The following is a 27,046-nucleotide window of genomic DNA, read 5'->3' on the forward strand; positions in this document are numbered from 1 at the left end:
TAATCAGGCCAGCACATTACTGCAGACAGCTACAAGGCTGTGAGTTCCTGTCGCTCAAATCTGTGACGTAAATTTCGTCACGGGGCGTATCCTTCTGCCGAGAACGCGAGGCTGGAGCTCCGGCGCCTCTAGCACGCTCGGCTTACGTATAAGCTGAATGAAAGGGAAAAGTTTCACAATTAATATGTCAAGCTGTGCGCGGATTCTAGACTTCTAAAAATTGGGTTGGTTTTAGAAACGATAGCTGCCATTTCTGCCATATAAACAATTACCGTCAGTAACGCAGTTTAGAATGAGCAGAATTAATTTTTCATAATTAGACATTTGATGTGTGGGTGATCCCCTGAACAATGATTTGAAATGTGGTGAACGTAGTTTAAGTGATGGGCGCGACACTTCAAAGAGGCTCGACGTAATGCTAACGCCTTTCTCTCGCCATTATATCTAAATCTCCACAGAACTTTTTCGCTTTCCTTTCTTTTTTTGAAGTAATAAAGAAGCTAAGAGTGGAATTCAACAGATAATGTTGACGCGTAAGCTTATCTCAACGCTAAGGAAGATCATTAATGCAATGAGAAACGTCACAAGTTGGGAAAACCAGGAGCTACCCTTTAATTAATGGCTTGACGAGGTAGCAAAACTTCTATTTCGTCAGCGTTAGGTATGATCTAGCGAAGTAACCTGAAAAGTTCGTCGAGTTCTATATGAAAGTTCCACATTTGGACATTGCACGACTACCTATCCCTACGTTTCGGCATCAATTTTTTTTTCTGTATGATGGTTGTCAAAAACAGCCATTCTGCATATGATGACGTTTATGTTAAAAGATATAAATACCTGATAAAATACTTCACTATCCTTGCCGCTCTTAAGCTCTTGTTCATTAATACGTTGGATAATATTGAAGAAATCCCCATCCATTCACTTCAATTTTGGTGATTTGATGAGGTAGATATTTCACGGTATCTATACTGAACCTCCTGTACTTTACCACCCTTCCTGCTGTTACGACATTGTTTAGTATTACGTTCGATAACAATGCGAAAATACACATTCATTCAGTGTAACTTTGGTGGTTGAGTGAGCTATATATTTCATGGTATATATGCTGAACTCCTTTCGCAGGTTTGTGCTTCCAGCTGTTAGCTATATTTTCATTTCTTAATAAAGCCCTATTCTTGCAGGCCTAATATACGTAAACAGGAACGGAGAAATTGCTATTCATCTCATTCGGTGACTGGATTTTAAGGAGGTATATTTTGTTTAAGAGACAAAGAAAGCTTTATTGTGATAACTGCAGGAAGCATATTTAATTGCGACAGCTATTATTACAATTGATCGAGGCTCTTTCGTGCTACCAGCGTCGTCGATCGACTGCGCATGTGCCACTTGCACGCGGAAGGTTAGAGATTTTTGAAAAAAAAAGCGGAGCACGTTTGATTCAAAAAAAAGAAAAGAAAAACGAAAAGTGAGGTTGACGCACAGTCATTGCTCCGTTTGTGAGGCAACAACAACAGTTTCACTCAATTGGCCCAGTGGTGCAGCTAGGTAACCGTCTTTATTTCTTATTTTTTTTATTTGCTGTCCTGGCTGCTTGGCTTGCTGGTCTTGCGCGGGCGTACGGTAAACACAGTGACCTACCTGCTGACCTGAGGGTGCACTGATTTGATCGGAACGGACGCCGGGGATCATCGGGCTAATAGCTGACAGTGACGGTGTCACCACGCTCGTTCCGAATCACTCTTCCACCGTGGCCAGCGCTATTCTTTCAGCCAAGCAGCAGCTACTGCGGGTATCCTGTGTCACGCCCACGGGTCACAAGCGAGTATACGGCTAGAACAGCGTTCCAAGAGTACGAATGCAACGCAAAACCTTGGTATTGCTGTCACCACACCGAATCTTCGACCGATGTAACGTCATTATATTAAGACGTGATTTTTTCCTTCACAAAAATTGCTGACGGTTGCAAAATAAAAATGAAGCACGACTGCGTACCTTAGAAATTCATGGGATTTAAAAATTTCTATAAGCCGCACTTAATGATGCGTCTGAAGCCGACAAAGAGATATAGTACATGAAACCGTAGAGTATATACCGCTAACTTGTGAGTAGTGCTTTCGCAAAGCCCCGTAAAGCATTGGAACAACTTTAAGTGAGCTTTAATTTCATCAAATAAATTTTTTCATTTTAGATGCTCTAAACTAATGCATTTTACAGAGCTGCGATATCTGTTTTTGCTTCAGAGAGGCGGCTTTTAAACATCTCGTGTCATTTTTCAAGAGCACCAAATTTCAGAAGCCAAAAAACAATATGTACCAAAATGAAAAATCCCCTTTTTGCGACCAGACTTTAACATTGTCTCACAAGTGCAGCAAGATTAATTCAAATCTGTGAAACGTTTGTTTCGCAAAAAGTATTTATTCTTTTTACATGTATTTGATTAACATAATAAAAGTTTGGCACGAAGTAAAGCTTCCCGTTAGTCTAGATTAGGAGTAAGACCATATAATTTAGAAGACGACGTAACCAATCGACTGATTTCATGACCGGTCTGGCGCTCTTTGGCCACATTTGGCCCTTGTGCCACAAAACACCACATTCATCATTTCATGACCAGTCTCACAACGCCGCCGCTGCTTCAAAAAAGAAATGCTGGTTATACCAGTCCTGCGCCCCCAATCGGGTTCAAAAGCAACAATAGTATTGCGCAAGTTGTGGTGTACTATGATAATACCACTTCGCCCTTCATATGAAGAAGGAAAACACGTAGGAATAAAAAAAAAATTTGGTAGGTCGGGCTTCATGCAGAACCAACCTTGCCCCAGAAGATTTCCGGGCAAAATCTTCAATGCCATTGTCCTCATCCGTCTTCTCAATGCTGTCTTCAACCCATATACATCGGGAAGGCGTCGAGGACTGTACTGTAATCGCGGCCCCGACAGGATCACTGCACATACGCTTGAAAAGGAGTGAAATCGGTCTAGTAGAGCCGGAAGTGTTATGCCTAATTTCTATGTCGTCACGAAATCCTGGTTGTGGAAAATTAAGGATTAGATAGAAAAGAATCCTTCGTTTAGCTCTTGTTCGCGTTAGTGAACAAACCCATACTCTGCACATAGAAAGAACCACACAGGTCGAGATTATTCTGTTTTTGTTTGGTTTGGTGCCGACGGGTACGGTTCAACCCACTACGGAGGCTCAGCAATGAATCGGTTCGCAGTATAGGTAAAAAGGGAAGCAAACCTAAACGGGATTTTGTAAATTAGGATATCGCTGGCCCTGCGTGGTGGTTTCTTAGTATTCATCGTTTGCGCTGCACATCACCACGGATCGATAACCAATTGCCCTATTTGGCGCAATTTCTAGTGGCTCCTACTTGGTGCACCATCAGTAGTTACCGTGAGTATCGCATAATAATAAGCCGCTTCCATGCCCGTCGCGCAGCATCCACAAATTCTTTCATGATTTACGACTATTGCTACAAAATTATTAATTATAGAATATCATGGTCAGTGCCTAAAAACAGAACAGCGTAGAAGTATTGAAGAGCCGGCTCAGTGCGGTCGTGTGGCGTGTGACGTCAGCTGCTGGAAACGGAGTCCAATTTTGTAGAGGACTCCAAACTGGTGTCATTCTGGAAATTCATTCAAGTGTACACGCCTTTCGAGCTCGCCGGCTGTGGTTTGTAGGTTGTGTATGTGCTGTAAAGTAATAAACTGAGAAGTCAGTTATGGAATGTTTGTTGAATGTGTGTTTTGATTTCACGCGCAGGTAATGTTCGCCTGTCTGAATAATCCAGCACACGGACTAGAATTATGTTATCAGCAACAGGCGACTTTCAAAAATTCAGAGAACACTTCAGAACCATCATCACGCTGTACGTGCTTCAGTGGGCACACAGACTAGAAGCATACATGTCAACGTCCATTTCTGGGGGTAAATTGTGTGCCTATACGCATAGAGAGAAGCGCTTTCAAAAACGGTGCAAACATATCCTCTTTGCTTTCAGAAATGGCAAATAAATGAAGTGCAATGTGGTGTCGATAAAAGGAGATAAAAGTAATAGCAACTCCTGCTCTGTCAGAAGCTGCTCTAGTCGAGACACTGAACATAGCTAGTGTTAAGTTTTTATGCGTGTCAACAACATCAAGATGTTTGCTATGCTCACGCCACGAATCGCACCTCTCCTTTTTTTTGTACTAGACAACCGCAAAGCACAACAACGCTGCAACCAGTTGAAAATTCTAAATCAAGAAGCATTCGAAGTTCTCTCACTTCTTTTAAAACCTGCGCAAAAGAACCGCAGTTATGTTTACTTTCCAACGTTGCAGGTATCGCAGGCATAAACATTGCAGCCATCCCAAAGTAAGCCGCTGTGTACACTGCTGTCGCCTTTGAAACCCGCATCAGGTCTGTTCATTGCTTTGTTTCCTCCTTGTCATCGCTGAGCGCCATTCAATCGTGTTGACCATCGTGCAACCCGCTCTCCAAACCTAACCATCTTATATGAGCATTCTAAAGATGCTATTATTGCTTTTGTTATTTTTCAGGCTGTCTCTCGTTGTACGTAAGTTCGCGTTTCATGCTGAGAATCTTAAATGTGAAGAAACAGAAACTTCGCACTTGAGCTCCTTAAAAGCTGCGGTCTCTAGACCTGCACTTTTTGAGTGGTTTTATGCACGTAAAACTAGAAAATAAAGTTCACTTGTTTTGTGTTTGGAGGAGTTCTTTCTTTTTACGTGGGGTAAGAGGAAAAGCTGCAGCCATTGCAGTAACACAAGAGTTTCATGTCGCACGCGTAAAGTTTGAAGCAATGTATAAACGATGAAAGTTCGATGTTCTGGTCCGTTGCAGCTTGTCTTTGGCGATATATCGCTTACCTAAATTCTATCCTTAAGTAATGCCATACTGTTACGTTATAGTCACGTTGAAGAATCGCACAGTTGCGCAGCTGTGAGCAACAACTTTCGAACTTTTGGTTCAGCTGACATGGGCCAAGAAACTGAAGTCCAACGATAGAGGCGAGCACAGTCCTCGGTCATCGAAATTTGAGTCGTGGGTCAAACGCGTCCGCTGTGGATACACGAGTCATCTAGTGTTCTAGCGTAATATCTGATTCTTGCGTAAGTTTCAGAATGTACCGCACGACTTGTTTCGCCGTAGGCAGTCTAATTAAACAAAGATTCTTTCGCTATAGAATTCGATGCAGAATCTGAGAAAGGTTCAGCACAGGAAGGCACACCTTGCGTCGAGCGATACCTTTGTAACATCAGTGAGCCGCAGAAAAGTTGTCACCGGCAAAAACATAATGCACACATGGTAATGTTGCTAACTACATTTCGAAATGTTCAACTGCACGTAGGACTACTTGTGATACATGGAGAAGAGCACAGTCTACAAAAGCGGTCATTTTTTTTATCCTGTATTTCTTATTAAAAATAATACAGCGGAGAGAAGCTGCAACGAGGGATGCAAGCCGGTTGGGACAGAGCCGTTGACTTTCTACAAAGCAGGAAAAAAAAAGAGAACATTCTTTAAAATTGAAACGCGCTGTATTACTACTGAGCTTATAAGAATGTGTTCGACAGATAAAAGAAACACGTGTCACTACTAATACACCCAAAATGCGAAGGTTGTGGGTTCGGTTACCACCTGCGGCAAGTTGTTTTTTCATCCAGTTTAATTTGTATTAGTTTATCGTTTCTTTATTTCATTTATTAAGGACAAGTAATTTCCCCTGTGTTGTCCTTGGGTCAATGTTTGTTGGCTTCTTATGATATCCTAATAGACTCTGTAGCCCAAAGGACACGACGGAGGTGGGGACATGTATAGCCCGGCAGACCCTGCCGGGCAATCCATAAAAGTAGCAGCAGAAGTTCAGAGGTCTGTATACCTAGGGTTCAAAAAAGTAACAATTGCGAAAACACACTCGATTGCAACAAAGCTTAACTCGTCTATTTTGTTTGTAAATCTCATAACGTCTTGAAACTATGGGCGCTTCTGTTAAGTATATGAGCATACGGTGACACTTGGTAAGTTATCTGAGGCACACGCCGAAAAAAGGAACGCTCCACATGCCGGGACGAGGACATTACCATGTCGCGCACCATTTTGGCAAGAGATGGAGGGTGACGGTTACCAAATCAGATCACATCGGTCACTACCCGTATTCGAGACGCGCTCTTTTGAAAGACTGGTCGCTTCAGCAAACGCACTCACCTATCTCTCACCGCACCATCGACCAAGCACAGAATACCGAGGACGGCACACAGTTTAGTGATCAGCACTGAAAGATCACGCATTGCTTTAAGACCTTGTGACCGGAGACAGCACCGTCTTCGCGTCGGCAGGCTGCTGGAAAGCACGAATAAAATACGGGAAGAAATATGCCTAAAATAAAAAAAAGACGTTGCTTATGAGAGACGGTGAAGTGTGTAACGCCGAATCGACTTAGCCCACCTCAGGTTCTTTGACGTGCAATAAAGCTTATTTTTTATTGCAACGTAGCAGCAACTCAAGACCTTAAGACTAACATATAAAACACAGACACTCAACTAAAAAAAAGTTATCGAGCAGAAACAATACGTACAAAGTATCAACACGCGCGCCCACACACTCAATCTAAAGGATTCATGAAAATACTATGAGTACTTAGTTGTCAGTCAGCATATATATATGTGCATACTTTCCAACGTGGACTCTTTTGTTTAGCTTTACCACATCGTGTAAAACATTCGCAACGTATCATTTTTGTTATGAATGCAACTCACTAGCGTTTCAAATTATGCAGGGCCTGCCTTGTGCATGCGCGCCTCTGCTTCTTTCATATAATTGCGTGACTGGGAACCAGGCAACAGCGGCAGTGTTCGTCTATAAATAAACGAAACTAAACTGAAGGAATTAAGTTGACAAGAACTCAAAACGCCCGACGTCATTCGTGACATGGGAACACGCTACAAAAAGGAAAGAATAGCAAAATAATGTAACAGCACATGCGAGAACCACGTCTAACTTAAGAAAAAGCAAAAAACGTTTTAACCCTGCTTTCGAAACCATTTCTACTGCATAGATCAGCTGCCAGTTGTGCATTCTTCAATTTTTCTTTTTCAATGTGGTTCCAGAGCAAAAACCACTTTATATAAGATAGTGAAATATTAAAGGTTTGATACATACCCAGAAAGGTTAAATTTTCTATTTACATTAATCCAGGAGGCAACTCGGCTTACAGAATTTTGTGCGTGGCGTAAAAAGCGGTACATTGGCTTTAAGAAGTAAATTAATGTGTAGTTCGCGTTTAAATAAAAGCAGTTTGTAAATGTAAACATGAAGGAAAGTTTAAAGACGCGTAGGAGTAGGAAAGCTGATTGTGAAAACAAGAGGATTTGAGAATGGTAGGAGACATTGTTTATGCTCTTATGAAATGCGGGGTTACATTCCATTCTGCCGTCAGGATTTATTGAAATCATCGCGAGGCATTTACGATTTGTGTAAAGTAGGCTGCCACAAAATTGCATTCGTGGATACGGGTAGCCGAGTTCATCGACCATTTACTTAATGTGATTGCTTGCATTGAAAAACACTGGAGGCTTTCAATAGCACAAATTCTTTTATTTCTTCAATTATCTTTTTTTTTGGACGGGGGTGTTAAGGGTTGGGGTTATTCTTATTCCTATGTTTTCCTATTGCTTCCTTGGGATTAAAAGCTGGTATCGTAATACGTGGCAATGGAGAAATTATTATTCGCAGTGCCCACTACACTGATTTTAATGAGGTTTTAAAGAGGTAAAGCAGTCTGTTTTATGCAAGAAAGATCTTGAAAATTTCAAAATAACAAAACAAGTATCAGGTTTGTAACTGTATATCCGAGCAAAACACAAAACAAAAACGATATCACAATCCTTTAAACTGCACCTGATAACCTGATAGTACCTCTAAAGTGGAAAAAAAGTGATATGTCTAGGCAGCTTTGGTATTTACCACTAATTTGCGAGGAGGATACTTACAAAACCCTCATAAACGGTGTCAGAATCTCCTGCGAGCTCTAAATTTTAACAACAAACTTGGTTCGAAGTGAATGATCTAAAATATTCAATTTACAGAACTGTGATCCGTGGTTTTGATGCAGATTTATGAAGTTGTAAATTTCGCGTTTTAAATTTCTTGCTTTAACTTCTCTAACTTTTGAAAATTACGAAAATATTTCCAGGCCATAGATTACCTGCTGGTTCCTATACAGTCATTAACATCTAAAGTTCTCGGTCAAATGCAACAAATTTCATGCATTAAAGTCCATCCAGTGGTTTTCTGTACAAAGAACAACACATGTGTGTTTTCTTCTTCTGAACCACATTTATCGGTTTTATGGGTATCTGAATAAGTGGCGTCGTAGTTGGCCCGGAGGTAAGCCTTGCCTCTCTCCAAGGGCTCTCGCATGGCGGTGAAGGTTAATGTGTGATGGCACGGTCGATGTCAAAGGTGAATGCTGCGCAACGAGCATCGAATACCCGAGTTCGCTTTGACACGTAATACTAATTAAGTTTAATATAAAAAATCATTTTACGTATGTGGTATTCAACATGGCAAAGTCTTCTTTTTCTGAGGTGGCGTTACGCAGCCTCCGCAAAGGAGGTAGGCTAGGAGTTCGTACGGCTGTGGCAGTGAAAGCTGACGCCATCACGCTGCAACGCAGTAAGCGTGGGAGCTGTCATTACAGAAATCCTCCTTAAAACATAATTATTACTGTTTAGGCAAAAAAGTGGCAGTTTTGCCTGACGACATAATTATTAACAGAGATGGCAAGCTTTAGCGTTGCACTCAAAACTCATCGCATGTCGTTTCAACATGCCATGTGCGGCATGCTGGCGAGACGCAGCAGGTAAGGGAGCTCCGACTGGGCAGCAAAAAAAGAAAGGATAAAAGGCATGCGCTCTCGGTGTTTTGTGTCATGACGTGTGTCTGTGGGCTGCCATTATCAAAATTCTGCGGAACAATTTCGTCAAGAGTGCAAGACCTGGTATGAGCAACTTTAGCGACACAATGGTGCGTGGCAATATAAACTAGCATATATCGCATGTCATATGAGGATGGCATAGCATATAGCGCATGTATCCCGAAATATATCCAGAACCTAACAGCGGCGACGATGACAGCGAACAATTCACTTAGAGTGTCCACACAATTGCTATCATAATAAAAGAAATAACAGTGCCCCGGCAGCTGTGGGCAGTGTCACAACGCTGGCACGATTAGGAGCGTCGCCGGTGTCGTTGCAGAAGTAAGCACCTCAACGGTGCACGGGTTGAGGTGGTGTGACGTCAGCGCTGCCAGATGCCGCGGAAAGTGATCAACTGCATTGAATGATAGATAACACATTGGTTTGATATTAACCATCCATTAGGCTAAGACCAGCGCCTAGGCGCATCATTTCAACAAGAACGGCAATGCGCGTACCGCACAGCACTCATGTCATGAGCAGAAGTCAGAATATTCACTCGCTCCGCCACCGACGCGACTACGCCTAGCGTTGATGGTGGGTCGACTTCGCTGCGTTGCTGTTGCAGCCAAAAGGAAACGGCGTCTCTGGAGACACCCTTCGCCCCTGCACGTTGGTACAGTGAGTGAGTCGGTACAGCAACGGCGAGCTAGTACAGCAGCAACACGAACGAGTCCAGAATGTCCGTACAATTGAATAGAAAGCTTCTATTACGGCGTTCATTGCAGTGTACTTGCAACATTTTGTTCGTCTGCTCTCCCGTGTGCTTTGTTTCATATGTTGTTCCAGCGCCGTTTCAGACATCAGTGCAATGACGCGGAAACTGCGCAAGAAGTTCGGTCTCGAAAATTTATCACTCTGCGCGTTCCGTCCATACTTCGCTGCGCGCCAACGGCATTTGCTCGCGCGAGCATGCACGTGAGGCTCTCGCGAAGGACTGCAATAAAAAGAAAAAGAAAAACTCGAAAACAAAAAAAGACAACGAAAAGCAAGTTTGTCTAAAACAAAGAATTATCAGTCTTATGCCACAGTTTGTTTCAAGGGGTTAGAACGTTATTCAGACGAAAGCCTTCAGTGATTCAAACCCCCGCTGGTCTGGAAGCAGCGGCATGCGCTACGGCTCGCAGAACAAGACATGGTCACGCTGCGTCACTAATTCCTTACGGTGCCAGAACTAAAGTTTTCGGATATGATTTCTATCATCCCACAATAAAAGAGTGGGAGAGCCTACCCATATTGAACCAGCATTGACTCGATTGAGCGTACATCTAATTGGCGGAGTTTTTAATGTTAGCCTCTTGTTCAAGCTGCTGCCTAATGAACCTTATCTGGTTACGGTTGCTGTTGTTGTTCTAGTTTAATAATGGCTTGTGCTTTTCCACTACTGAAGCTGTTTTGCATAATATGGTCTTGTGGTCTTCTTTCTATTACGTAACTATTTACTTTCCCTTTCTGACGCGCTTTTGGCAATATAATTATGTTATACTTCGATTCTATATCTTCTGCTTTATTGTGTATGCACTTTACCCCTCCTGCTTGGGCCTTCCAAGACCTGCAGTACTTCTAAAATAAAAATTAGTCACGTGATCTCGCCTCGCGCAGAAACGCACTCGTGCCACTGCTCGCGCGTTCATCTTCTTCCACAGCTGGCTCCGATGCCGCTCCTCAAGTCAATAAAGGCGAAATTAATTAAGAAAGAATTATTTCAACGCACTCATGCCAACGCCCTTCTGTGAGAGTCGAACCCTCGAGCTTATGTGGAAATCGAACCCACTGCATTTGTTTGTTAAGTGTAGCATCACACACGAACCCAGGCTGACGGAGGGACAGCGTCTGGGAGGACGAAGGAGTGAGGTTGGTGGACTCGATTATTTCAGTGAGAGTGTCTGACCAACGTGGCGTTTGTTCTAGTGAAATAGCATTTCAAGGACAGGTTGCCTCATGTCATTAGCTGTTACACAGGAGGTATGATCACACTTGGTCGGTTGTAAACAGGTGACGTGATCACACCTGATTGGTTTGTGAATTCATACAAAGGCACAAACATGGAGGTCGTGGCTCCATCATGCGGACATTGCAGGTAAAAATGGTAGCGAGAGCTACTTATGACACCGGAAGACAATCCGACACAACGTGGTCACCTCTTGGGAGAATTATAATTACCTTACAGAGAGAGAGAGAAAGAGGAAAGGGGAAAGGCAGGGAGGTTAACCAGAGAAAAAAAAATCTGGTTGGCTACCCTACGCTGGGGAGAGAGGGGAGGGGGAGGTAAAGTGGAAACAAAGTAGAGATAAGAAAAGGAAGGAGCATAGACACACAATCACAATCGGTCACTTACAAAACCTTACATAAATCACCACCGAAGCACTCCGTACAGATGGTTAACCAGCGAAGCTGGAACGTGCGGCCCTGGTGTTTATGACGGGGTTGATCTCGACGGATCATTAAACGACGGCTTGGTAGGCTGCCGCATCCTCGGTACCCAGGATGTGCTTGCGCTCGGCTGCACGAGCCTGTTCTCCTGCCCGCACTGCAGCATCGCCACAGCGTAGACGAGCTCTGTCCTGGTTACGCTCGCAGCTTTGCTGATCGAAAGCTGCCTGCTCGTCAGGAGCACGTATGATGCGTAGCCTACCCCCTTCGGAGCCAGAGAGAATTTCTCCGCTTCGATGGAGAGCAACAAAATCACTACTGGCACATCCAATGGCGCGCTTCTCTTTCTTTTTTTCTTCGCGCATGCGCATGTGGTTGCGCCGGAGGAGTATTCGGCGTACAGGTGACAGACAGACAGACGAATTGGCTAGCCATATATAGATTGGCTGTAATATATTTCGGGTATCAATGGACCCATATAATTATACACTGGAAGATGATCACTTTACTTCAACTTCAATTATCTTCAAACAAAGCATGGGTATTCGGCCATGCCTTGATTACGTATTAAATTGCCATGACACAAAGATGTGAAACACCTGCGTCATGCAAGTCTCCTCATACGGCGAGTTTCACTAGTTCTAATTCAACAATAAAAGCAGTAAATGTTGTACCGTGTGCTTAGTCTTCAGCCAAGCTGTTTGAAGAAAAAAGAAATGTATTGAAAACATTGTGCAAGTTGAGATCATAAGACCTACATTGTTATAAGGCCTTTGACCATCGGACACGTGAGGTGTTAAATTGTGATTTGGCACAATGTTAAGGAACACTTTTGTTTCTTTAAACACCTTAGCTAAGGTTACACTGGACACTGTATATAGACAGCGGTTCATATATACATTAGAAGTGTTCCCAATGTGACCTGACAATTGAAAATACTTCCACAGGACCTCAAATTACAAAAAGCTATGTTCCCCACTCGCTACAGGCCCGACTGCCTGTGGTGTGGCGGCATACAAACACTACAACACATTACTTGGGATTGTGAATCACATCCGTTCGATAAAACACAGCGCACAATGGAGTAATGGGGGGCACAGCTAACAAGCTCAGACCTGGCGGGACAACAGTCCTTCATAAGGTAGGTCCAGCGGGCGGCCGAGGTAAGCGGGGCCTTCGACTAGAGAGACTCCGACCTTTGCACGTAAATCGTTTAAGACAATAGTTTCTCTCTCTGCTAAAGACGGAACACAATTGCTCGACAACCGCAGTTTTCAACGAGCTTCCAGAACGTTTGCGCAGATGTTTTTTCAACCATCTCATAACACGATGTCGTAGTGTCGTAGTAGTCGTTAATGTAAATATCTCATGCCTTTGTAAGCGTAGGCACAGCTTTGTCAATATTTTTCTTTCATACATACATAGATACATAGATACATACATAGATTTGTGTTTTGAATGAAGTCTTTCTTTGTTGCAATATTTCTCTAACGTACTGTACTTTTTGTATACGCTTGCAATAAACTTGGGACAGCTTGTGATGTATCGTAGGACATTTTTCTTGATGCCATAATTGTTCTGTCAGCATTTATGCACTACGTGATTACCAGTGGGGGGACTTCAGCTGAGTATATGAAGCCATCGCGAATCCTCTCTCTACTTCCATATTATTATTGGTAATATTATTAACTCTCTCTTTAACAGGGCCGTGTCCGTTGCGTCCTCTTAGGCCAAAAGGAGCGTCTCGCATCATCCATGACGCCACCATCTCGTGCATGTAAATTTCATTTCGTAATAATGAGGTCTCATTTGCGTTTTCGGAGAACAAGACTGCGGAAAAGCCACGCGAGAGTTAGGCGAGATCCGGTTCACATGGAAACCTTTCTTTAATTCTTCCTGGTGTGAATGATTTGCAGCAGTTTTGAACAATAGCCCCAACCCATCGGAACAGGTAGCTCTTATTTCGCTATCCTCTCTTATACTATGAGTGCGACGACGACGTAAACGTAGTTAGCCGTATTATCTTTATGACGTGTTTAGAAGAGTGAGGCGCTTCAGATGAAACTACCGGTCTGCACGGTTGATTTGTTGCCTATCCCACGCCCTTCTTTGGTAACACTCCGTACACACATGACAGAGCATGTTGTGTACGCATCAGCATACGCAGACGCAAGAAACAATAACCCGAATCAAGAAACAGTCCACGCTGTATGACCTAAATTTCACGCTACTTCGTTCTCGTTCCAAAATATCTACAAACCAATTTGCGCTTGTTTTACTACACAACGGTTACATCGTCCGTATATAATATAGAAGCGGTATACAAAGATGAAAACCTGTAGTGTTGTTACATCACGATGGAGGTCTTTCGAGCTGCCCGAATGTTTCAACATTTATTTGCACGTCTAATGTTTGCCTAAATCGGGAATAATTTATCATGAATCTGTTTACGGTATTGAAGCGTGCATAGAAGGCGAGATCGCAATTGGCCTTCCTGTTTGAACATGCAGTTAAAGTTCTCCAAGTTTGGCTACGGTCGAATACAAAAAAGCCTCCTTAAAACTACGCGTATAGGTTGTTCCCATTTATGCTAATCCTTCCTGCAGGCTATCGTGCTTGCGGCATCAAGGTATTCCGAGGCGAGCCGTCCTGCACCACAGTAAGCCGATTTGCATAAGGAGCTTGCACGTGATGCGCCACATAGTCGTGCAGGCCATAAGCAGGTGTGCGCGAACCTAAGCTTTAACGCGCAGCGTTGATTAGAGTCGCATTTATTCAGATTTGTTTTTATTGGACCGTATTGCCTCAGAAACGCTGCCTTGAGATGCATATAGAGCGCTTCTAAGTAGTGGATTGTGGGTTGAATTAGCTTCTAGAATTTCGCGCTACCAGATAAGCACAGGGCGGTCCTGTTTGTTTGGAGAAACTCCGCTAACTTTGTCGCAGTATAGAACGGTCAGCCAGCAAACTAATGGGCAGCCATCGTTGGCGTGAATGGCCTCGCTAGTTATCGCCAACCAAGGCGACGGATGTGAAAAGCCGTTCGGACTAGAAGACCCAAATGGGCAACAAATCTTAAGTGATGAGACGGGGGAGGTGGTGACACACTTCCGCGTTAAATACGTTCCTGGAAAACACTGCTTCATCTGTGCAGTTGGGATAATATATCACTGCTGTCTGATGAATTAAAGTAAAGTTGCGTTATGTCCTTCTCTTTAGCTTACTTGCTATAGAAAGGAAGAAGTTTCGGCGTATAGGTAGTTCAATCGCAAACTGCAATACATAGCGCAAGAACGACACAAGGATGAAGCAGGAACGCGGGACGAGTGCTAACTTTCAACAATTGATTTATAGATAAAATTGTTGAAAGTTAGCGCTCGTCCCGTGTTCCTGCTGCGTCCTTGTGTCGTTCTTGCGCTATGTATCCCAGTTTACTTGCTATAACTTTGCAAGCTTAATATGAAGTTGGTAATTTCCATCTGAGTGGTAGTTTGGGTAGGTTGCTATTCCATAGGAACGACAAAAGAGGTGCGAACTGCACGCACACATAAAAAAGTGACATCACACACACACACACACACACACACACACGAACTCGCGCATGTGTGTGTGTGTGTGTGTGCGTGTGTGTGTGTGTGTGTGTGTGTGTGTGTGTGCGTGCGTGCGTGCGTGCGTGCGTGCGTGTGTTCTCTTATGTACGCGAGTTTTTTTTACCTGTACATTTTTTAATGCACCTAATTTGTTTGTATGTGACGTCTGAGCATGCAAAATTATATCGTAACAGTATTTGTTGCTGCAGGGCGAAAATTCTGTTCTCTACTGCGAGAACTGAAACTAAAGAGAATAGCTCTCCATATCTACATAAAACGACCGTCTACGTAACTGAACTAAGGAACACGTTGTAGTTTACTATTCAAGCTTCTTTGTCTTCGTCTTGATGCATGGTGACTCCCCACTGTGTCAAGTCTGATTGGAAGATACAATACTACAAGGGAAAAACGAACATAGTTCTCCACGTGGTAATTATTTAAAGCTAGAAGAGGGAACACCCTGGCGCTTCGCAGCGCACCTTATTATTATCACAAATAAGTTTTAATCAACAAATCAAGCTACCAACGTAGACACAAGAAGCATAACTTTGCCTGGTGTCAGTAGCACGTACGTATGTTCAACGCATGTTCCTCGCCGACGTTCATGGCAAGCAATCACGGTGAAATTTACGCGTCTAATTTCTCCCTTCTTATTTTTGTAGATATCTCGTTCCCAAAAATTTTTACTGTCGTGGGTCGTCCGCAGAAGTCCTGAGTGTTGTCGATAAATTTCGTTAGACAGACCTTCGAGGTACGAAAGCATACTTTTTCTTGGCTTACGTCCACAGACTTTCTGTACACATCTACACCGAAAATTATCTCCCTGAATGCTGTGGACCAACGAAAAATATTTCTTGTAGACCTCTGCCTGAAGGCTATATGCAGTTTCTCTAAACCAACAGTAAAAATCAGTAACTCAAAAAAATGGTCTAGTGAAAAATTTGTAAATAATTTACATTCTAACTCAGCTTTATAACGATCTTTTTCGACAGGCATGGCAAGAACAGTCTCAGTAAATGGCGGAACGGGTTTTGGCATTTAAGCTTGACCGCACGCTACATAATTAAATGGGCCTAGCACAATAAGCCATATATATGCAAATTAAAGACAGAGCGCCACGGATGAATGTCATTTACGATTTTGCTAAAGCCATCTTCAACAAAAGATGTAAATATGACGTCTTGCGCGAGCCTTAGAGATTACTTTAGAGAATACATGCTGCTTGTTGCACGTGTCTTGGTTGTCCGAATAAACATCAAGAATATTATGAACACGCTTGCAAGTTTGAAAGTTAGGATTAAAAGAAAGACTGAGGATAAGAAAAAACACCGCTCTCTTTCCGTTCCTGAAGATACCTCTTTAAGTCAGCCAGTTTATATCACCCCCACTTAAACACTGAGAAAGAGTGTTTATATCTCGATACAGGACAGAATACGCACATGCTGATAAGAAAAAATGAAATTCAATGGTGATTAACGCGTCCCTTCAAAAAAATTATTCTGCCAGCCCATCCATTCTCAAATTCTAGGTTATTTCTCCAATACTACACACTGTAGGAAGCTTCACAGCTTAATAAAATGTTTTAACCAGCTTACCAGCATTGCAGCACATCAGACATTGTTGTCTCAGCAAGTTTTGTCCTTACTTAAGCCGTATCGCGGAACGTAATAATTATGGTTTGCCGAATGAAGTCTGCATGTCCTTTTGGCTTGTTTATGAACAGACTTGACAAGGGAGCATGTACGCTTCCTTTTTATCACCGGCGTTTCCCTCTTAATGCAATGAGGCAGCTGAGGCGTTAGTGCAGTTTTCTTTTTATTGCGCAGGAAGACACAGGTGTAGAAAAGCCGTTTATTCCATCCGACAGCAGTACAACGACATCTAAGTAGGTGCACTTGTCAATCTGCATAGCCTTTAGATTCAGCTCCCGCTCCAGCAACTAAGCAGGACAGATAAACTGAAACAACTAATGATGCGACACAGCTTGGTGGTCGCGCTTTGAAAGGCAGCAGCGTTGACAAAAAGATGCCCGTGCATAGTCTGCTTACTGAACAGCAAAGGGGCCGATAATCCTCACAGTGCCTGTGAGGTTTATGCGATACCAACACTTCCCCCCCCCCTTCTCAAAAAAAAGAAAAAAAAAACCGCAGTCGGTCGTACATCAGTCGATCTGGTGGAGGTGTTACCGGAGTGCTGCATCTAAGTAGACGCGTAGGACGTGCTGCTGCCGCGGTGACAACACTGCCGGTTGCGATGAGCAACGTTCTCTTCCGTATGTGGCACCGGTGTGCGGCAAATGAATTGTGTCACCCCAACGTTCCGAACAGTCCTTCTTCTTCAAAGAAGAACAAAGTAGGTGATGCGAATGCACAAATCGCGTCTGTTTGCTCACGTACGTCACAAAATTACGAGTGCGCAATCCGTAGATTGCATGCCCACAATCTTTCCTGCCAGCCACTTCACGAGTTTACCCCGAACAGTGTACCACGAGCACATGATCGTGAAGAGAAAATGCTCTGGAACGTTTCTTTCCGCTGGTGTCATTGATCTGGATGCGAACGCGACCGGACGCTCAACATCGTTGACTACGTGTGATAACACCGCACCCAGCCCGTGAGCAGAAGGATCGCATCCGAGAGGGATTTCTTTCAAAGCGAAGCTGTCTTTGCCTCTTCTCCCGAATTTCCGGGCGCTGCTGCTGATGCTTGCTGTGGTCTTGCTTGCGCGCGCCGCTAGTTTGCTTGCAACACCACCAGATGGCGCTCGACTGCACGCATCCCGGCCGGTACCGGCGAGGCAGCGTTTCACAGTCTTTGCGTATGGCAAGCTCTGTACTTGCTTTCCTATGCGACAAAAGATGCAGGTGCAGGGCTGCGGAAGTGGCGTGCTGGGCTATGATTACGCAAACATTAAAATCGTCCATAGCCTGAAGAGAGCGCTTGGAGCTGGTGTACTGGTCGATACCAATAATTCGATCGGGTGCTGGTGTTGCCACGTCGCTAACGAAGCACCTTCTATACACCCGAAAGGGTGCTGACGTGTTAACTGTGCCCAGACGTCTTTATGGCTAACTTCTTGTGCCATTTATCAATCGAACTCGTTTGCTGGCAGTTGATCAGCGAACGCAATCACATGCGTGCTTCCGTACGCTTTGCATGCTGCCACAAATTATTCGTTTACATCACTCTGCAACAAATTTGCATCCTTTGAGTCCTATCTTGCCACAAAACAATAAGCGTAATCTTTCTTGCTTGCGTTTCCAGTATTGAAAACGCTCGCCCGTTTTCAAAGCAGACGATGATTATTGTTGTATGGCAAGATGCAACCAAAGGGTGTAAATTTGCTTAAAAGTGATGAGCCAAATCAGCCAAAGTACACCAAACTGCGTCCGACAAGTGTGGATGTTGAGACTTATTGGCATTGCAATGCTATAACTACGAGCCAGAAGACAAGCACACAGAGAGAGATGAAGCTCCGTACCACAGACCGCTCTCATTGAAGCGAGACGGTTTACAGCTTCGTCTCTTTACTGCGTTTTTCGCATTCTTCGTTTAAACAATGTGACTCACAGTTAAAAAATAAACTTCGACACAAGAAGGCTTCCATGGTCATCATAGGGAAATTACTGTTGCGACAACTGTAGTTCGAGACACCAAGTTCGTCTGATTACTGGAGTGACTTTCAAGCTTGATCTCAAAATGGTATTTTTGTAGACTTGAAACTCCTGTGTTCGGCGCCTCGAGGCCATTCGCTTGTCCGTTGACCCCCATACTTCTTATATTGGATAAAAATCTTAGTTTATTGACATTATTATGCCCTGGAGAGGTATTCTGTAGGAGTCCACTTAGTGGACTCTCCATTTCGGCCACTGCTGATTGGCTGGGACCGCTGGTATCCTCCTCGCCCGTACTGCTGCGTCCAATCAGCAGTGGCCGAAATGGACAGTCCACTAGGTGGACTCTTACAGAATACTCCCCCCCCCACCTCTCCCCCCGATGTACCCGGCGACGTCCTCTTGGACGACCTGCAGATCGTGACAGCACGGATGTGCGGTGACATGTAGCAGTTAGAGAAACATTGATTTAATTATTTCAATGAAATTGAGAGCGTTGACTGCTAAGCTGTCACTGTGGCTTCTCCTGACGCAATGAATTGTGATGCGATCTGGGACCAAGCTGTACTTGCGTGCTTCCCAGAAACACAAGATATTTAAACAAAGTGCTCATGAGTCATTTGCATGAAGACGTCTTTAAATGAATCAAATAGTGAAGAAGAAACATAGGGGAAACGGCATACCCTTCACATTGCAGGTACAAGATATCTCGTTACGCTCTCTTAATTTCTTAAACAATCAGGTCGTCTATGGATACTGTATAAATACGTCACAGAACAGCACACGCATGTGAAAAATTTTGAGGCCGCTACCACAAATATACAACGGGCGACTGCAGTGAATCCCTTTAGAGCACTTGCTGGTTTGTGATTTTTCGTGTGGGGTTGTTCTTGTTTAGTGCATAACATTGAGTTTGCCGCTTATACGGTCGTCAACATGATCAGACATCACAAAATTTATCATCATAATCAAACAACCGCGAATGGTGAAGCTGAGGGCCTTAGGTGAATGATAATCAGTCGCAATCGTCAAAAAAAGCGCTCTGTTTAACATGCGGTTGACAGGTAAAATAATTATGCACATACAAGTTATGCTAACGTAAAATTCCGGATACGCACAGAAGAACGCACTCATGCAGTGGTGAATGGTCAACGTCACTTACACCTATTCTGTTATTTTCTAATTTTTCTTTATTTTTTTTAATAAATGTGCAGCAGATATCTTGCGCAAGAACTACGCCCACATTGCGATGTGATTTATAGTGCACAATTTTTCTAACGTGGGTGTGGAGATCGTTTATCATTGCCTAGAACGTTGACAGCGGTCGTTGTAGGCCCTTGGTTATGACTTGAAAAGTTCAGATAAGGCTTCCGCTTTAAAATGCGCAAAGAAATGAAAACGAGATAAGCTAAAAACAACATAAAGGATAATTGACATGCATGAATGTTGATGTCGTGCATGGTGTGGTCCCTGTTAATTTCTTTATTTTGCTTTCGTTGCACATCTTTAAGAAGCTTGAGACACACGAGGCATGAACTTAAAATAGAGGAACTGCTCAACGTAGCGGAGTGAAATACGCATTCTATAGAGACGGGAAATGGCTTGAAATGTGCGTAAACGAAAGTGAGGTAAGGCATTACAGCTTTTTTGTTTGTTTTTACATCTAGGTGTAAAAGGAAGATTAGACGTTAACGATGACGAAGGAACAAACGGAGATAATGTATGGTTTAACAGCATGATAACGTGGCGGTGAATTCTTTTATTCGACTCTGAGAAACTGCTTCCGACTTTTTTTTATGAGCGTTAAGAAAACACAAAATTCGATTGTGACAGCTGGTAGTGAGATGGTAGTGTATCTTGCGTCGCCATTAGTAAGAATTGCTGGAACTAAAAACGGCAGAAAACGAAAAATCTTTTGGGGAAACAGTGCCTAAGAATAAGTTTTGTTGTTCCTTCCGCTACATTTATAAAGTCTACGAGCGTCACAACTTCTCTCTTCTTCTTCGTGTTTTTTTTTTTATTGATATGATATAAGGAGAAGTTGGCGCGCAATTTAAGGCGCCGGCTACTCCTTATCTCTTGGGTGGTTCCGTCATACATCATTCAGGGTTCACGGTTACATATCAAATAATCATTTCACACAAGCACCAGGACTTATAAAGCAACGTTTCCACAGGAAGACTATGGCAAATGTCTCCACACCTATGTAGTCGAAAGTCTCAAAAGTAGAAACGATACTGTCGCCTAATAACACATTTTCTAGTCAGCGGATCAGCGGGTACATACAGTATACATGGCAAATGTCTCCACACTTATGTAGTCGAAAGTATCAAAAGTACAAACGATACTGTTGCCTAATAGCACATTGTCTAGTCAGCGGGTGGTATATACATCGTGTAAACAATCATTCACAGTCACAACAAAGCAGTCAACATAACATAATTCCCAAACAGATGGATATATAGAGTCACATTGAAATGAACAGAGCAATGAAAGCACTAATAGCGTCCAGCGATGCCGCTGTCTTCAAAGAAAGTCTTTAGTGCTTTTAAAGCGCTCTTCTGCAAGGCCGTTGTTGGCCAAGGGCCCAAAAGTTTCTTTAAACTGAAAGGTCTGCGGTCTAATTTACTTAGCGCTGATTTAAGTCGGCATCTTGGTGTGTCGTGATGTGGGCAATCTAGAAGGAGGTGATATATATCTTCATCTACAAATCCGCAATCACATTCGGGGGTTTCCGCTCGGCCAATTCTGTGTAAGAAATGCTTTGTGTAGGCAGTGCCTAGCCTTAATCGATGAATAAGCGTTTCCATAGTTCTATCTAATGACAATGAAAATTTGAATTCAATAAATGGATCAATATGATATAAGTCAGAGCTCTTAGAATTCTGGTCAAACCAAGTGTTTCTAGACATGTTGAAAGACGTTGTCCTTATAATGCAGCGTAATTCATTCTTTGATATTGGGAGCGGAGCCGTATCATCTTTCAGGTGCGCTTGTCGTGCTGCTTCATCAGCTGCTGTGTTGCCAGGAATGTTGCAATGCCCTGGTATCCACTGGAATGCTATTGCATGTTTTGCTTCGCTTGCCTTTGTGAGGTGTTTAAGTGTTTCATATATTACACTGTCGCTGAATGTTTTCCCCTTTGTGCTGCAGAGTGATGTTAGTGCCGCCTGTGAATCGCTGAAAATTACCCATTTTTGCGCTTCTGCTACTGACAATATAAATTTTACCGCACATAGGATTGCGAACAGTTCAGCCGTTGTGGACGAAGTCGCACGAGATAACTTAAATGATTCTTGTTTGTTGAGGTGCGCTATAATGAATGATGAAGTTGAAGAGGTTGCTGTACTGGAGCCGTCTGTATAGACGTATGTGTATCCTGAATACCGCATATATATCTGGTATAGTGCTAGTTGTTGAGCAGCTTGAATGAACATGTCTCTTTTGCTGAATATCCCTTCTACTGATAATTCAATTTTTGGAACTGCAAGCAGCCATGGAGGATATTCGATGTCTGAGTTCCAAAATTCATTTTCTGGCAATATGTGAAGATTTTCTTGAATTTCTATATGAACATAACTTCTATCTCGATTCATTATGTCTAAAGCCAATGGGTGGTTTTTATGCTGGGTTTGAAGGCGGAAATAATGCCGGCATGTTTCTGTAGTTCGCATAACTGGAAATGGTGATTGGCGAGCCTCAGCTATTACAAGAGAACTCGAAGTCGCTCGTGGAACTCCTAGACACAGGCGTAGTCCTCTAGCTAAAAGTCTTTGAAGTCTCTCTTCTGACGTGTGGGAAAGTCCGTGTAAGATGGGCGCGGAATATGCAATTTTTTGTCGTATTAATGCATTGTAAACAGTCAACATGGACGATACTGATCCGCCCCATGATGTGCCTGCAAGTCTGCGAAGTACAGTCACTATGGCATTGACCTCGTTTTCGAGTTTTTTTAAGTGGGGTGCCCAGGATAGCTGCCTATCAAGTATTATGCCAAGAAATCGATGCTGTGTGAGAATCGTTAGAGGGTGTCCTTCCAGATTAAGAGTGAAATTTTTTAACACCTTCCGAGTGAAGGGCAATACAGCAGTCTTTGCATGTGATAGTACCATTCCTCTTTCTCTCAAAAATTGGTTGATGATATTTATGCCGTCTTGCAATGCCATCTGGAGTAGTTGAGCTTTAGACCCAGATGTCCAAATACACACATCATCTGCATACAGTGAAAACTTTAACTGTGATGGCAGTCTTCGCGTTAAATCAGCCATGACGCAGTTAAAAAGGAAGGGGCTGAGTACACTTCCCTGTGGTACTCCCTGTTTGACAATATGTTCAGAACTCTTTCCTTCACCCGTCTGAACAAATATTTTGCGACCTGATAAAAATTCAGAAATCCATCGCAAGGACCGGCCAGACAGACCAAGTTCCAACATGCTTAGCAGAACATGAACGTGACTAACGGTGTCAAATGCCCTCTTGATGTCTAGGAATACTGCTATCGTCATGTTTCCACGTGCACGCTCGTGCTCCACACAGGTTACTATATCTAGTGTTTTCTTTTTTACTTGCCGACAGTCTCCAGTCCCTTGACAGACACCTAGGAAAGTCCACATGTTCACTGCATGAACTGTTTGAGGGTAAACGATATCGCTTTTTCAGGAATTCAGAACGAGCCATAGCCTCACCTACACCGGTTTCTGCCTCGCCCCATTTCACCTAAAAAATTGTGCTTCAAAGAATCTTGCTGACACGGGGCGATAAACAAAATAAATGAGGGTCATATGGGAAAAGAAACTTGCCTCTAGCTAGAGGAGAAGACGTACGAAACGTTTGTGAACAGTGTTTAAGAATTATGCCTTTGTTCTAACAACGCAGTCGCTCGAAGCTTCTTAACACTTCCCTCGTGAATCAAGGAAGCATCATGGCGATAATTAAAGAACCCTCGAGAATATTATTAAAACTTTATTACGCCAATTTCAGTATTCATGAGTTTGCTTGCTTCGTCTACTGCTTACGATGCCCGTCATTTCAAATTTTGAGGACGGGTGAAAACCAAGGACCATATTCACAAACATTCAGTGCGCTACAATTGTTCGTCAGCGAAATTTTAAGCCAAACCTGATGTCGGACCTGAGAGAGAGAGAGAGACGAAGAAGGGAAGGTAGGGTTGTTAACCAAGACGTAACCTGTTGGCTACCCTGCAGTGAAAGAGACGGAAAATGGAAGAGCAGAGAAGGAGAGAAATGAAAAATAATGGTCCGTCATTCAGAGCCAGACACAGAGGAATCTCCACTGTTAAAAGCGTTCATGTAATCCAGTGGCCGTCAAGAAACGCAAAGGGCTTTTGTGGCTTTTTGCTGTTAGCGAAAGGCTGCCTGCCAATGGCTAAAGAGCACATCAGAAAGAAAGCAATGTTTTTCGTTAATGCGGCTTCCAGATGTTTAAGAAACTCACAAAAACGCACGTTGTTTTTGGCTGATGAGGACAAATTATGTGCAGTGAAATATAAAAGCACAATGTAGTGAGGACATGCGTCATCACTGGAAAATATTTTCAGTGAAGCTTTCTTTTTTTCGCAAGATGGCAAATAGCTAAACGCGATTCAAAAACGCTTGTGCTCTCGTTGTTCGCACAAACAAACACGCGCAAAAGGAATTTACCCAATGTTTGGAATATAAACCGGCAGCAACGGCGAGTAATATATTAGAGTTATGGATTTCATTCGGCTAGGACGAACGCATCAGGGATGGATGAATTCACTCGTACATCTGGCGTTGTGATTAACGATACACAAGATATGCAAAGCAACGCATTTAAGCGGTCTGATGTAGCGCCATAGTTTCCAATCTGGATGCTTCCTAATACATATTACTTGCACGTAAATGGGCGAACTTACAAGTATAAAAGTCAGCGTTCGATTGTTCTTAGCAATGCATATTAAAAAGTTCCCAGGAATTCCAAGTTGTTATCTGTACCTTGTAATATACGATGAGCGCTTAATATTGCATCGGGTGCGGAGATGTTTAGGAGACCCACGGAGAAATCTGAGCATGCTAGGGCCAAATCAAGACGCCTTCATCGACTGCCGTCCGTAACACCTAGAAAACGCCCATTTACAATGCAGCCCTTCTCATTCTCAGTTCACGAATAGCTTTCTGTGTGACAGCTGAATAATGCATTACCGAGCTCCTGTAACTGCGACTTCTCGAGCCGGATTAAAGCAGTGAACTCGGTTAATTCTCGTCTCTTTGCACCATAGGTCTCGCCTCTATTTAAACCCGGCGATATAGAGCCTGCTCAAGCCTTCGACAAAAATATTCGTGTTGTCAGCAAGGTGGAGTTTGAAACAGAACTCGTTCTCGCTGAGTGCAGGGAAGAAACACAATTCGAAACGACCGAACGAAGAAGGCGATACCTGCTGCTTTCAGGATTTTTATTCGTGGTGTTCTTTAAGCACTGTCCTGAAGTATCACTCGAAGCTCTGAGAATGCAGGACCACTACAGAGAAAACGTGGCTCGATGTAACGGCAATGTGAGCCGATGTGTGACCAATGGCCCCAACGTTTCCTTTATTTTTTATTATAATTCACTTTATTACAAGACCTAAAAGCAAAATTTTGCATATAAATCTGACCCATTAACAGTATTGCTAGTCATTATCGAGAGAAAAAGGAGTCATAGCACAGAGTGCCGCTCAAGAAACAGGAATAGAAAGGTGGAACGAGAAGTTAGAAGCGAGTTTCAATTCTATACGTGAAGCTAATGTTTATGCCAGGAAATAAAGCCGTACAACGAGTACATAACCATCTGACTAATGGAACAGAGCTAACTATAGTGATTTCGCCAAGACAAAAAGAACAGAGGGAATAAAATGCCAAACAGTGCGAAGCGTGCATTTTCACTGACCCGTAAATTAATAATAGTGGATTATACAGTGCGCATAAATGCAAGCGCAAGCAATAGCGGAACATCTGCAATGCATTAGTTCATTCAGCTTTTCTTTCGTGCTTGTAACAATGGCTTAAATCATATTCACAAACGTGTGCTTGGAACCACTCCATGCTTAGAAACACGCTCGCGAGCGATTGCACATCTCACTTTTCTCTACGCGTGATTACATGTAAACGACGTTTCTTGCGGCAAGCGCGCCAATGTTTAGTGCTGTACAAGAATATAAGCGAAAGCGAATGCAAGGAGAGCTGGCTCGTGCCTTCAGGTAGCCATGAAGCGTTTAAAAGTCAATTGTTCTAAATTACATATTTACCCAACATTGGTCCTACATTCTGCCCATGATTCCTGCTCTGTTAAGGCGGTTGAATAACTGAAGTAGAGAGCGAAGAACTCGATGAAAGTCGTAGAGTGGAGCGACAAATAGAACGATGTTCAAACTCAAAGGGAGCTCTCATAGATACTTCAGCAAATCATGTTCACGTATTTTTGTTTGAATATTTGTGATTTTTGCGATATGTGTTTACGAGCGCGGAGGCTGAGACGACAGGGTGCAGTGCGGTGTGCATAATGTGAAGCTAGCTTGGGTACACAATGCATCGTTTCTCTTCATGACTGCACATTCCAGCCTCCTCCCTGAAGTCTACTGGCAAATTTCCTAATAAATTATTCATATTGTTCGGGTTGTACCTTGTTTTTTTTCTGTTCGTGGATATCCTCAAGAAAAAAAGATATTGCGTTAGAACCTCCACGACAGAAGGAAAAAGACGAAATGCTATCCTTTGTCTGGCAATGCTACTTGTTTTTTGATAGAACAGGTACCTCCCATCTCAGTTCTTTTTGTTTTCGTGTTCTTGCTTGAACACTCTCTTTAGGCGCGCATGAGTGGAGCCACCCCCCCCCCCCCCAACCTCCCTCAAATTATTTAGGGCTATTTGCGAACGTACAATGTCACGTGAAAGACACTGCAGCTGCTTGCTAGAGACAGGTTGCCCAACGTCTCACGACCACAGATGTCCGCTGCTGTAACTCAGATTCGGATCCGCTCTCATTCGGAAAGGTTTGCCTCGACTATGACATTTTCATTAAACTTTTGGCATAGCGAAATAGCCTTCGTGTGGCAATAGCTTTTCACGGATCCAATGACGCAACATACATCTACACATGTCATATCTGATTGCCCTCTATACGAAAGTTCTCCGCTGTCACATGTCCTCGGGCAATTTAGTTTCTTATTTGCTGTCATTTTTTTTCGTTTTTTCTGTACGCCACTAGATGGACAGGCTCTGCGTAAATCTAAGCCTAGATGACAATCTGCGCGGACAGTACCATCGGTGAAGTGCAAGGTGGACGAGCACGCCTGTCTCGTTCGCTCTGGAAATCAGAAAAGTGAAAGAGTGAGAAAAGAAACAAAAGCAGGGAGGGGGGGTGGTTAACTAAGGTCTGGTGCGGCTGGCTACCCTACGGTTCGGGAAGGAAAAAGAAATATAAGAAGGAGAGAGAGAGAGAGAGAGGAACATAGGAAGGTAG

At 43.2% G+C, this 27,046-nt stretch overlaps 1 protein-coding gene across 14 annotated transcripts in view; it reads right to left on the reverse strand.

Annotated features, from left to right (window-relative positions):
* Positions 1 to 27,046, reverse strand: part of LOC135917129 (uncharacterized) — a 677,883-nt gene that overhangs the window by 366,805 nt on the left and 284,032 nt on the right. For 3 of the 14 annotated variants that reach the window (XR_011508058.1, XR_011508055.1, XR_011508060.1), the window contains 2 exons: positions 6,220 to 6,351; positions 2,816 to 2,958 (listed from right to left, as the gene is read on the reverse strand). The exons of 8 other annotated variants lie outside the window; for them this stretch is intronic. Coding sequence is in view for 1 of the 6 variants with exons in the window: in XM_070524062.1 (XP_070380163.1) it covers positions 2,816 to 2,958; positions 6,220 to 6,354 (278 nt within the window). In the remaining 5 variants the exon portion in view is untranslated. Of the gene's footprint in view, positions 1 to 2,815; positions 2,959 to 6,219; positions 6,355 to 27,046 lie in introns of all 14 variants that reach the window. 3 more of the 14 variants (XR_011508059.1, XR_011508056.1, XM_070524062.1) reach the window with 1 other exon arrangement.

This window comes from Dermacentor albipictus, chromosome 8 (genome assembly GCF_038994185.2).
Source record: "Dermacentor albipictus isolate Rhodes 1998 colony chromosome 8, USDA_Dalb.pri_finalv2, whole genome shotgun sequence".
NCBI classification, from domain to species: domain Eukaryota; kingdom Metazoa; phylum Arthropoda; class Arachnida; order Ixodida; family Ixodidae; genus Dermacentor; species Dermacentor albipictus.